Here is a 14083-nt window from a genome sequence, read left to right on the forward strand (position 1 = left end):
AAAACAGGATTAGAACAAGTGACAGCCTACAAATTCTACATGATTTATGAATCAGCTGCGAGAGACAAATAATCATTAGATTCGATGTCGATAATTTACTCTCAAAACAATTTCAACTAGCCCGATGATTGCGACGAAGATCGAACCAGGGACCTCTGGATTACCAATCTGATGTTCTCCCTATTGGATGATGAGATAAGTACATGTTACAGTATCATATAATATCTTAACGTACATAAATAGAAATAATTTTACAATCAGAGAGATAAATTATCATTTTTAGCTTTGTCCATTTTCTCGATTAGAGTTGAGAAGAAACACTCATGTACTTCATAACATTCTCGAGCTTGTAGGAGAGGATTCCGACCAACCAGTAAAGTCTTGAACTTTCTGTAGCGTACACAGTTAGGTGTCAATGATGACAGTTTGAAATAAAAAAGAAATTACATGTAATATTACGATAGATTGTTTGACAACTACAGAAGGAAACAACCAAAGTCTTGGGTTTTGTATCAATTTCAATGTATCAGCCTGATTGCTTTAGATCGATAAGTCAAGTCATGAGGTAGCCTAAATATTAATAATTATAATAATGATAATAATAATAATAATAATAATAATAATAACATGATATATAATAACATTTTAAAAGAAATTTGCTTTATATTAAATACGTCAATGAAAGTATAAAGACATTAATTAATTTCAGGATTACATATTTTCAATGGTTTATTGGTGCAGCTATAATCCTTAACATTTTTCCTGGTTTTATATCTATGAATAATAAAATGACTTAATTGTGAAATTGTTTAGGACATGATGTGCCACAGAAAGGTTCGTATCATACATTGTGTAGACTTATCAAATTTAACATAGTCACATACTAAGGAGCAAATAAATACAGGTCTTATTGTTGTTGTTTTTAAAGTAAACTTTTACCTTCATAAATCCATCAAGGTCACTTAATTCCAATTGTCCATTGCCATCCGAATCTAAATCAAAAGTTTTGTAATTTCATCAGAAGTTATAACACATTGATTTAGTCGCGATTGTTAAATATGGCTGTTGCAATAATCGTTTTACTTGTTGCTCTAAACTTCTTAAATACGAGTTGAAACGCATATATTAAGGATAGATAAGATAATTCTGGATCGAGAACAATAAGGTATTCATGTAAACTTGTAAATAAATGAGTATTGTGATCGAAAACCCGAATCATAGGGGACTGGGGCAAATCGAGTAATGGAATGATTTGATTTATCTCTCTGAATGTGTCGTCACGACATGGTGTTACTGTAGTTGTCATTGGTTTCGGACCGTCATAACTACGGAATCCGTTAGGGCCATCGCCTATGAATGGTTTGATCTGAAACGCGATACTCGACAGTACGATGGTGAAAACGCGAAATCACGAAACTACGATGGTGAAAACGCGACAGTACGATGGTGAAAACACGATAGTTTATCGCGTTTTCATCATCGTAGTATCGTACTGTCGCGATTTCATCATCGTACTATCGCGTTTTCATCATCGTGCTTTCGCGTTTTCACCATCGTAGTTTCGTGATTTCGCGTTTTCACCATCGTACTATCGACTATCGCGTTTTAGATCAACACATTCATAGGCGATAGCCCTAACGGCATTTAAGTACATAACACGATAAGACAGTATATATGAATTAGTTATGAGTCGTCAGGACATTATACTTCAGTTGAAATTGGTTATGAACGTCACAATCAAATACTTGATTCCGAATTGGTAATTGGTCGTCACGACATGCTTCTTTATTTGGAATTGGATATATGTTGTCACGACATGATACAATATTTGGAATTGGTCGTCACGACATGCTTCTTTATTTGGAATTCGCTATATGTTGTCAATACATGATACAATATTTGGAATTGGTCGTCACGACATGATACTATAGTTAGAATCGCTAATGAGTTGCCACTATTTCATACAATATTTGCAAATAATTTTGAGTCGTTATAAGTAGAAGCAAAAAGTCACACTGACCAAAGAAGTTGAAGTAGTATTCAAGTTTTTCTTTCTGGAACGGAAATAATGACATCTTCCTGTAAATTTCCAATCTTTCTGACCCGCTGATCGACGGAAAATACCCTTTCACAAAGATAAACATTTTTTAATTTCATATACCGAAAGTAGAATAAGAAACGTATTTTTATTACAACACATTTAACCGAAGTGTTCGCTGATTAAAAGCATTTAGACACAAAGATCTGTAATTTTACTATCATAATTTATAAACAAAGCAACATACTCTATAGACAGAAAGAGAAATAAAACAAAGCGATAAGATATATATTTTATGGAGTATAGAATAAATAATTTTAGTATTGATGGACATTTTAAAAAAGAAAAGAGATATTAAAGAAAAAGTACATTTCTTCTGTGTGAGATTTTCCTTGTTAGCCAAGTATATATTTCGTGTTCAAATGCTTACTGTTTCAAATGTTTACATATAAACTGAACGAAATTCTCGTGGTTTTCATTGAGACGCGATTACGGAACCGTATCGAAACAGCATATTGCACGTGCAACAACCTAGTGTTTGCATAAATACGGTAAATGTCTATACAGATGATTCTTTACTTTAATTTTATATGTTTAATATTTCATTATTATAATATGGTTAAATGGTTTTATCATGCAAATCAATGATATGATGACATACACTTTAAAACTTTTATATTTTTAAAAGATTAATATATCGCATCATATTATCTGTTTTACGATTTATTTAAATTAGGGATTATGTTAATTAAAGAAAAGAAAGTGTGTGAAATAACAAAAATAAATAGAGATCTTAAAACGTTAATCACTAATGACACGAGAAATTCAATAGAAAATAGAAATTCTTAAAGAATTTTTTTTAAACGGCACAATTTAAAATGTTGCAGGATCGGTCTGCTCTTAGACGGTGAGGTACTGTCTACACCCCTTAACACTGGATTAGGTAAGTATGAAAGGGGTGAAACTAAATGAAACATCCATCATGTATAAAAATCAAAGCACAGAAAGCGCAGAATTTGTTTGGGTCTCAGAAAGGTGAAGGTTGTGAGATTATAAACCAATTTGTTTTTGTATAGTGCCACCAATGCTTTCCAGTGTTTTAACTTTAGTAAATTGGCTATAATACTAATTGCAACACTGATAGTCAATTCAATGTTTATTTGACTTAAAAAAAAGAGTTGCCTCAACTGGGATTTGAACTCCAGACCTCTCGATCCATAAGAGAGCGCGCAAACCCCTCGGCCACGGTGAAGGTTACTGGCCTGAAGAAAACCATATTATTCTTAATTAGGGTTTGTAACTCTTATTATTTCGACGTTTAACACAGATGTAAATAATCATGGAGCTTACTGTAAGCATGTATATCTATAAAGAATGAAACAATATTAGAAATCTTCGACCATTCGGGAACTACTTTGCTTGAAAATTAATGCGCCTGTCATTTGACAATCTTTACGCATTGATCTCCCCTGAATTTTTCGGCGTTAGTGTACATATAAAGGGAAGTAACCGCTTCAAAAAAGTGGACTACTTTAGGCATTTACAATTAACAGCATTAGGCTCTGAAATTTCGCTACCATTATTTGTTTGGTCTGACGACCCAAACAAATAAAAACTAATCCACATATCCATTATATCAGTCTTGTTTAAGCTATCAAGCCCTTAATCTGAAAAAAGATACTATGGAACAACATTTTAAATTAAACAGAATCATCCCTGACGTCGAAAAAAAAACATGTATAAAGTCAAAATACCGGTAAAAAAGAGAGAAAAAAAAAGAATCTCTAACGAGCGCACGAAACGGCAAAATTGATGTCCATAAAACTTTGCAATAGATTATACTAAGTCTTCAGAAATGTAGCACATTCAAGGTAAATATTCTTATTGTTATCATTTTTGTTGTTGTTTATAATAGTCCTAGAGCTGAAAGTGTATGGTTCATCATTTTACATTGTGAGCTTTGTTGTCTTTCACTTTGGACCCACTTATTGAAAATAAACATGGCTGAGAAAGCGGAATCACCTTAATTGAAATTCATCATTTAACCTGAAATGTTAAAATACATATGTATTGAATTTAAAAACATCTGCAGCTGTGTTTATATGACGCTTATTATAGGAAGTACATATACTATACATTATAATAATGATGAAGATGATGTTGTTGGTGCTGATGTTGTTTATTTTTTGTTACTGATAATGAAGCAAATCCAAAAGAGGAACAACTTTTGCAATTTCTAGTTTGCAATAATTCTTAGTATGTGTTTTGTCATTGAAATAAATACATGTATATTTTAGTACCTTTAAATTATTATTATATCATCTGGCGAGATAAAATTACATAAAAAGCATGTTATTGGCGTACGTAACAGCTGAGGAAGATCAAAGACAAATCGCCGCATCATGCGATAATGCAAAATCAAAGATAATGGACTTGAAGAATTGCTGTATAAGTGTGAAGAGGGATCAACGCCCATCACTCCAAACATTCATACACTGAATCGATAATGAATTAATTTTCATCGTTAAAATAATAAAATCTTTATAAAACTCTATTTCAATTAATATTTATTATTTATGATTTTATTTACGTGTTTAAGTATTATTTGACTCAATTAAATTAAATAAACGAATGATTAACCAGGGATATAAACGTAATTCCAATCAAATAATAAAATAAATCAAATTTATTCATCTCAGTACATCATACATCATACAAACATGAGTTTTATATACAGTTATTATTTGTAAAAACAACACTACATAGCATATCTTTTACTACCACAATACACAAATAATTATGTTAAATATGTATTGTTTAAAAGCTTTTCTTTTTCTCGATCAGTATGAAATTCAACATTTTAAATGTAACGATTCTGCAACATAATATATATCTATGGTCAACAAATTAACTTTTATAATCAGCTGATATCAAATTATGTGACATGTCAATAGTTAAATACTTATCAAAATCACTGATGAAGTCAACAATAATCATTTAGTAACTACATGTTGTACAAATCTTACACTTGTCTGTCCACATGTACCGAAATATTGTTTTTCCTTTTCTTGTCATTGAATTAAAAGCGGTATGCAACATTTGCTTATTACATGTATATTTAAGGATAAGTCAAAATAACATTATTTTCTTTGCATACCTAAAAATGTAACATAGGGTTTACGATTCTTCAAAGCAGAGTTATCAATTAAATTCAAAATTGAGATACTTATTGGAGATGTAAATATGTAATTGAAAGGTTGTTCTTTAACATGGTATATAAATGATCAACATTTATCGCACATTTGAATTTTACAAAAATGATATCTACTTTCAGTATGCATTTTTCTAAAATAATATTTATTTAGATATCCATAATATATCAAATTTGATTACAAGATGTATTTTTGTATTGAATGTGTTCCTAATAATTTAATGTGTAGAACTATCAATGAATGTACCACATTGAAGCTAATATTCACATTCAAAACATACTATGCAATAATCTTTTTCACGTTGAATACTTTTATTGTATCATTTGAACGAAACCCCTGCTCAGAAGAACAGCTTACATATAATTTGTGATTTCTTTCACTGTATGTTATAGCCCGTTGATATGAAATGTTTATTTTCTCTAATCCTGTGATATTACATTTCTTAAAGATGCTTGATAATCTGACAATTTTGTTACTGTTGTAGAAGCAAACTAACAACGTGCCATCTTCGAGCTCCTGTATTCCATAAGGGCAAACATATCCTTGATCCGTGAAGCTTGCTACAACATTACCATACCAGTCTATCTTCATGCACTTTCCTTTACCTTCAAGGACGAAGTAATCAGACACATACATGAACTTCTCATCACTGCTGATAGCAATCTTTCTTGGTCCATAAAACAAGCCAGGAGTACAAAACACCTGTATCAATTGCCCATCTAAACCCAGAATAACCAGCTTCCATGGATTAATATTACAGCCTACTACTAGCATTCCCTGACAATAAGCTACACAATAACACGATTCTCCGACATTTATACGACGATCTAAAGACAAACTTGTATCTTTATAAGACATTACCTGGATACATTTTTCATCAGGTAATGTGACAGCAAGTTTATTTTGTGGAAGTTTTATAACATTTTCTGGTGATGAAGACAAAGTTTTCTCTGACAGCAGCGTCCCTGTGCCTACATCTATCGTTTTAATTTTTTTATTACCGTAGTCAGCAATGATCATTTGCGTTGCAGAAACCACAACCATCCCCGAGACACAACTTCGTTCTTTATCAGAAGGAAAAGTCATGTTGTGCGATGTTTCATATTTCACACCTATTTCAGTATATTCTGATCGTTTTCTGTATGTTGAAATTGTTCCAAAGTTGTTCTCACCTTTCAGCTGATATAGTAACCTTTCGTTCCGATCAAATTGAATTTCGTGAAATGTCATGTTATCTTGGACAATCTGTATTTCTTCACTTTCCAGTGTCATCATACGAGGTGTGACTTTCTTCATTTCAATGAAAAGCTTAATCTGCTTTTTTCTTTTATGCAGGTCATTAAGAATTGACTCTGAACATTTAATTTCCTCGGCAATTTTTTTACTAGCAACCTTCATATTCTCGATTTTGTACTTTGCTGTGTTAACAACAGCTTCAACTTCTGTCATCATCATCGCTTCCAACTGATCTAAACGGTCGTTTATTTCCTTCCTAAAGATCCGTATGTCCTCAACAACTTTCCCACGTTTTTGTTCTAGTTGCTTTGTAGCAGCTGAAGCCTTCATAATGTTATATTCACATTTCTTGGCTAAATCTTTCATCTTCTTGTTCAAATCTATCAACTCGCCAGATATGTTACCAGAAACATCAGGAATATAGTCAACTTTACATTGTTTGTGTTCACGTGTAACACAGACATAACATGCTACAGTTTTGTGATTGTTACAATAGAACTCCAGTGGTTTATCCCTATGGTTGGTACAGCTGTCAGTAATGACGTCTGCATTTACACCAACGGTCGTTTGTTGTGTAGGCATATCGTCTTTTTCAAGCAGTACGTGGTGTCTTGATGGCGTTGACTTTCTATGATGTTGAAAACAAGTTTGGCAAAGATGTTCCTGGCAGTCCTGACAAAATCCGTAAGCTTGTTCCTTTAATCCATCTTTGTCACAAGGAATACAGTACAGGTTAAAGTTTGCCATCGATTTCGAAGTTACCTTTCCCGACACTTCCATTTTCTTAAATGAAAAGAAATTAAAAAATCAACTTCCCGCCAACCACATATTAAACGAAATTACGTATTAAATATAAATGAACAATTACAAACACATCACAATGGAAATATTTGTGTTCTCTTGTATCATATACAAGACACTTTGTAAGAATATTTGAAATGCGTTGTGTATATTGTAAATGGACACACACGCGCGCGCGTACGCATATATATTTTGGGGAAGTAAATATGTTTAAACTAAACCTTTATTCCTAATATTAAATAAACCGTATCTATTGTTTGTTCCTGTGTGTGTGATTAATTCATTATCTAAGTGTGTATTTCCCAACGCTATCTCGAAAGAACTTAGTTTGCAAGCTTAAACACGTCACATATTTATCAGCTAGTGTCCCATTTATTGTAAAGTTTAAAGGGAGACACAGGAAAAATTTTAATTTCTTCGTTTTGAATTTTTCATTCATTATTCTGTAAATGTCCTCAAAATGAATGCACTAAACTGTCACAGGAACAAAACTTTTCACTTTATAAAAAAACTAGAACCCCGCGAGTCGGATGTGTCGCCTTGTGAACAATATAGTTTAGGAGAAATGGCCAGGAAAAAAATGAAATATGAAAACTAACAAAGGTTAATAACTCAAAATATATTAAGTGCAGAGCAACAGTTTCTATGTACTGCACTTCTTATCAAGATCTATCATTCTATGAAGTTTCAAGTCAATATCTTTTATAAGTTATGAGAAATAGCCTGGACAAAAATAAAGTATGAAAATTAATAAAGGGTAATAACTCACAAATAAGAAGTGCAGAGTACCGGTTCTTAAACACTGCACTTTTTCTTAATGAGATCTATCATCCTATGAAGTTTCATGTCCATAGCTTTCATACTTGGGGAGAAATGACCGGGACAAAGTATGAAAATTAACAAAGGGCAATAACTCAAAAAATAAGATATGCAGAGTACTGGTTCTTGTGCACTGCACTTCTTCTTAATGAGATCTATTATCCTATGAAGTTTCAAGTCCATAGCTTTTATACTTTCGGAGAAATGGCCCGGACAAAAATAAAGTATGAAAATTAACAAAGGGCAATAACTCAAAAAGTAAGAAATGCAGAGTAACACTTCTTGTGCACTGCACTTCTTCTTAATGAGATCTATCATCCTATAAAGTTTCAAGTCCATAGCTTTTACACTTTAGGAGAAATGGCCTGGACAAAAATAAAGTATGAAAATTAACAAAGGGCAATAACTCAAAAACTAAGAAATGCAGAGTACCAGTTTTTATGCACTGCACTTTTTCTGAACGAGATCTATCATCCTATGAAGTTTCAAGACCATAGCTTTTATACTTTAGGAGAAATGGCCTGGACAAAAATAAAGTATGAAAATTAACAAAGGGCAATAACTCAAAAAATAAGAAATGCAGAGTACCGGTCCTTGTGCACTGCACTTCTTCTTAATGAGATCTATCATCCTATGAAGTTTCAAGTCCATAGCTTTTATAGTTGAAGAGAAATGGCCCGGACAAAATTAAAGTATGAAAATTAACAAAGGGCAATAACTCAAAAAATAAGAAATGCAGAGTACCGGTTCTTGTGCACTGCACTTCTTCTTAATGAGATCTATCATCCTATGAAGTTTCAAGTCCATAGCTTTTATAGTTGAAGAGAAATGGCCCGGACAAAATTAAAGTATGAAAATTAACAAAGGGCAATAACTCAAAAATTAAGAAGTGCAGAGTACCGGTCCTTGTGCACTGCACTTCGGGTTATTGAAGAAGCTTGCATACCAAGTTTGAAGTCAATCAGACTTAAAGTGACTGAGTTATGCTCCGGACAAGCTTTAGGGGACGCCGACGCCGCCGCCGCCGACACCGCCGACAAAAGTAATCCCTATATGTCACCTTTTCAAGGCGACACAATAAAATGGCGCTTTCCTATCTTCACCCACGCGGGTCAGGTTAGAGCGTTAAGATTTCACAATAGTTGTCACAGTGCACTCTAGAAACGTAAAAGAACATGTCAAATGAATGACTTAGACTTGTTTCAATCATACAATATCCAACAATATATGTTATTGTAACTTCCAAGGTTTGTTCATGTTACATGAATTGTTTTAAAACAACTTGGTGATTATGTCGGTGTCTAAATTTTGTTCAACATGCACAGATATATTTACGCTATACAGAATTTATACAGAAATACATGCTTGGGCTTTATAAATGTCGTTATAGCGTGATTGGAGTACATTGGATCATTTTAATATTGCCTGAGTATCCCTTTAACATTTTAACTTATTTATTTATTCATCTTGGATATTTCATTGAACTTTCATTGTAAACGTTAAATTCAGTATTAATTAAAAAATGTTTTTCAAGTAAAGTAACCCGGTTTTTATTTTTTATTTACGAAAACTAAGTCACGTGATATGATTTTCAGTTGTTTAACAAAATCACAGGTAAAAGGGAACGGGGGTATAGTGTAAGTCATGGCCACGCAACGTTTACCTGTGAACAAAATCACATAAACGTATCTTTTAATTAATATTAATGCTCGTATGACTATTTATCTTCAAAAGTAAACACATCGTGCTTAAACATAAATATTTTGCAATATTATACTGAAAAGCTGAAAATCTCACCTTTCTATCAGTCCGTCATAACCCGAACTTTGGATCGCGGAAGTTTGTATTCTAGTTCTCAGGGGGCTACACAGTGAGATTATCGCCCTTGAAAGCATAAACTCTATTATAAATCCTTTTGAGTACAGTGTTGCATAAAATAACTGCTCTTTAAGTTGAAAATAAACATATTTTGTAACGTTTACAAAAGGGTTAACTTAAAGAAAGTGTGTCTTCATTTGAATTATTATTTATAAGAAACATTTGTACGTACATGTGTACATAATATATGCCTGTCATTGAGACTTCCTCATACAGGTAATTAGTATGCAATGGGATATAAATAAAAAGAAGTAAATGAATCAAAGGTTAATTTAAATTTTACGCATTTAATAATTTCAAAAAATAACTATGTACCCTGTTACGGGTATTTCTTATTCATCCATGATTAAAGTCCACAGTTATTTAAAATAAATCAGGGAAGCAAATTAAATGGTATTTTTGATGCAAGATCAACGATTTGTATGACCTGTATAAGACTTATCTTGGCAAAGTTATGTAACAATACATATATATACAATCTCATTGGTTTTAAATTTCAAAATTTTTTACTCTATGAAAATCTATAAGTTGAAACAGGACCACAAAATAGGGCAACTTCTGACTCCAGGGACATTTATATACGAAGGCAAGAAGATTAAAATTTGTATTCATAAGAACATAAGTTCTTAGTATCAGAATTCCAGTGTGGGTAAATTTTGACCTAAGGACTTATCCATGTTATTAACCATAAATCAAAGCTCTGGCTTCCTTCTAGATTCTGGCAAAGAGATTTTCCAAGATTTCAATTCTTTTAACCAGTTCAAGTTAGATATACATAATTCGATGATAATTTATAAAACGTATATAATACTTGTGTAAAGGACAACTAAGTTTTCAAAAAAAAAAATGTACCCATTAGTGCTGTTGAAAGGAATTGTGAATACAGACAACTAATGACTTAAGATTTTTATTGATCAAGTCTTAACATAGTGTTGATAATAAAAATATAATCACATTACCTTTACAACTTATTTTTATTTTCTCTAAATGCACTGACGGACTTTAAAAACGCATCAGTTTTTTGTTTGTTTTTGTTTTGCTTTTATATAGGGAAGAGCATATCCGATTAAAAAAACAAGTTAAAATTGTTACTGTCATAGCCTCTTTTGTTGAATTTTAGTCGAAAATGCATGGTAAAAATGTCTCAGAAATGCTTTTATTTCGCAAAAGCTTTTTAATTCTGTTGTATTACTTGTAACTCATAGGCCAATTACTTGAACCATCTTTTACATTTGTTGCTTTTTGGCAAGAAGTACAGTTATAGTCAAAAAGTATTTTGTATCGAATACACAATTCTACTTTGCTACTTTTTTACATTTTGCTACCTTTACAACAAGTATATACATTTATCGGTAATGTCTGAAGGTAACAAACATTTAACATACATTTAAACCATTAATTAAACATTATAAAAGTCATATTTGCCATTTCTAAAGAAAAAAATGTATTTGTTTCCTGTAACTAACTTTTGTATGTTTTTTTATCATAATTATAATAATGCTCAAATGAAGATGTATCAATAGTGTAAGTTCCAAAAGCATTATTTGTTACGATAGTACCGAATTTAAATTTCATGTTAATAAAGGGAGGTAATTAGAAGTTTATTTTCCATAAAGTCTAAATGAAAATTTTCAATAAGAAATGAATTCATTCATTTCAATAATAACATATAATGTGGACAAATATTTGCTGTAAATATTTTTACATATTCTTCGCTGTTTGAAAATTGTTTTAGAAACATAATTATATACATGTATAAAATTTCACTTAAGGGTGGTAACAACCTGAATTACAACATTCAGGATCTTTAAAAGATGGTGTCCTATTTTTGTTCGAACAAATTATACCAATGTCGTACACGTAGATGTCGTTTTGTAACAAAAAGAATGTCAGTGTAATAACTTTTTAGTATTCTTATATTTGTCTTTACATCAAAGGCAGGACTATTTCATTTAAAGAGCAGAAAATGATTAATCATTTAAGTAAATGTTCATGAGTTCATATAAATATGATTTCAAATTTCAAGGACACAGAATGAAAATGTATTACCTTTCTTTTAACTATCTCAACCTGATTTTTTAAACGCGGAAGATTGGATATTCTGATACGCAAGGGTAGCAACTCTCTGTTTTCTGTCACGTACATATGACGTTAAGCTCCCTTAAAATCTAAGCAGCATGCACACTGCGGTATACCGTACCCCGGATATTGCTCGATATTATGAGGACTTTCATCCCATTTCGCGACTTTGAACGAGGAAAGAAGGTATGTTTAGTGACGATATTTAGTCATTTTGAATTGGCTTGATATAAATTTTGTAGAAACACAAATACTACGATAATTTCTCTAGTTACTGAAACCCCAAAAATGTTGAGAAATAGCTTTGAAATATAATTAGGAGGTAAAATTCGTCTCTTTGCTCACGTGATAAATGAGCTCGGATCAGTCAAATTTGATGTTTTTGTGCATATACTTCCTTAAAAGAAAAACTTGAATCGAGTGAAATGTAATAATGGTGATAATGTTTATGTTGTAAATGTTCAATCAACAATAGACCTCAGATGACAGTGCATTTTGAGAATAAATACACATGTCAGTGTACCGAGTATTGCGTTGGAGTTGCCCGCCGGTGTCACGAGTATTGCTTTTAGTGTAACGAGTATTGGTTATCAATGAAGAGTAAATGCAAGTAGTAAACACAAAGTATTTACCACATTTAATTTTAAATATTTCTTACTGTGTATACTTATTTACACTATATGTGCAGAATATGCAGAATTCGGAGGTACTTTACTGGAAACATCTGCGAATAATCCAGATTTACATTCCTGCTCGTGAAAAATCTCAGCCGAACGAACTCAGCAATTTTCTGTGTTTAAAATGTTCTCGTTGCTATCGAAGGATCAACCTTTCCAGAATTTGTTAATAATTATTGCATATCTTACTTAAAAAGGTAAAAAAATGCATCCAAAGTGCATTAATACTGCCTCAATATTGTCAATATTAGACGGTATTGAGCAAGTGTGCCAATATCTTATATCAACCTACTTCCTTCTATGCCAAAAATCCATATAAAGGTAACTTTCGGGCATTTTGTACCTGCACTCTAGCAACGGCAGACCGTCTGCACGTGAAATTTTGTTACGCCATTAGCAATGAGTTACCGTATGACTGCCGAGCGGGTACAGCTCAAAAACCGAATAATAGATTTTGATAAGATTATGATAAAGGGCTGCAGATGCAATAAAAAGGTTATGTTCATTATAACCTTTTACCTCATAAAGGCGTGTTTTGAAGGCTTTACACCCCACCCCTTTGTACAAAGTGTACAACATGCGCTATTTAGGCCCCAAACACGTTTTTTTCGTTTGAGAAATGTTGTTCAAAAAAGTGATCACTTTTTCGGCGCCACCCCCATTAAAAAGGTACATCAAGGGGGTTACGCAGGGGGGGGGGGATGTGCCCCCTTCTGTTTGGGGGTTTGAAGTGGGGCAGTAGCCCCTCTAATCGCCGAGAAGACTTGGTACTTTTGGGGGGCCTAAATGGCCTCAGGTCGATTTAAACGTACCGTGTAATAAAACCTAAGACTTTATCTCAATCAATTGAGAAGTTGGTGCACATTGAAATCAGTTTTGATGGGAAAAAACAACGCAAAATAGAGGTTTTTGGCAATTTTGAGACGCCCCCCACCCCGTTGCCATGATAATTGGAAATTTAAAAATGAGCATGCTATTCCACAGGCTATGGTCCAGCTAACATGTGTGCCCTGTTTGATCAGTATTGAAGCATTTTTTATAGTTTCATAGCAGTTTGAACTTGTAACAAGAGGCTTAATTATAATTCAATGAAAACAGCCATTTTTCGCATTATGCTCATGCAGTAAAAGGTTAAGACGATGCCGGCATGCTTGGACGGCATAAGACCTCAGGCCAATATTTTATTAAGTGCGTCGATATGTTTCTTAAGGCAAACTTGCCCTGTAAAAACCTATTATCAATGTCATCTAAATAATTTTTTTTATTCTTGTCCATTTCAGAGATGGGTCTCCTTGATCAAAGTGTCTTGAGACATGTATTTAAAGTTTTTTATCGTCAATTTT

At 32.6% G+C, this 14083-nt stretch overlaps 1 protein-coding gene across 1 annotated transcript; it reads right to left on the reverse strand.

The window, feature by feature from the left end:
* Positions 1–4714: 4714 nt before the first annotated feature.
* Positions 4715–7595, reverse strand: LOC132743093 (uncharacterized). The gene is made up of 2 exons (XM_060731603.1): positions 7509–7595; positions 4715–7269 (listed from the first exon to the last, which is right to left on the reverse strand). Exon 2 carries the CDS (start codon positions 7264–7266, stop codon positions 5530–5532), a length of 1737 nt encoding a protein of 578 aa, XP_060587586.1. The 5' UTR covers positions 7267–7269; positions 7509–7595; the 3' UTR covers positions 4715–5529.
* Between the last annotated feature and the right edge of the window lie 6488 nt (positions 7596–14083).

This window comes from Ruditapes philippinarum, unplaced genomic scaffold, assembly GCF_026571515.1.
Source record: "Ruditapes philippinarum isolate M1 unplaced genomic scaffold, ASM2657151v2 ctg8743_1_1_1_1, whole genome shotgun sequence".
Classification (NCBI taxonomy): domain Eukaryota; kingdom Metazoa; phylum Mollusca; class Bivalvia; order Venerida; family Veneridae; genus Ruditapes; species Ruditapes philippinarum.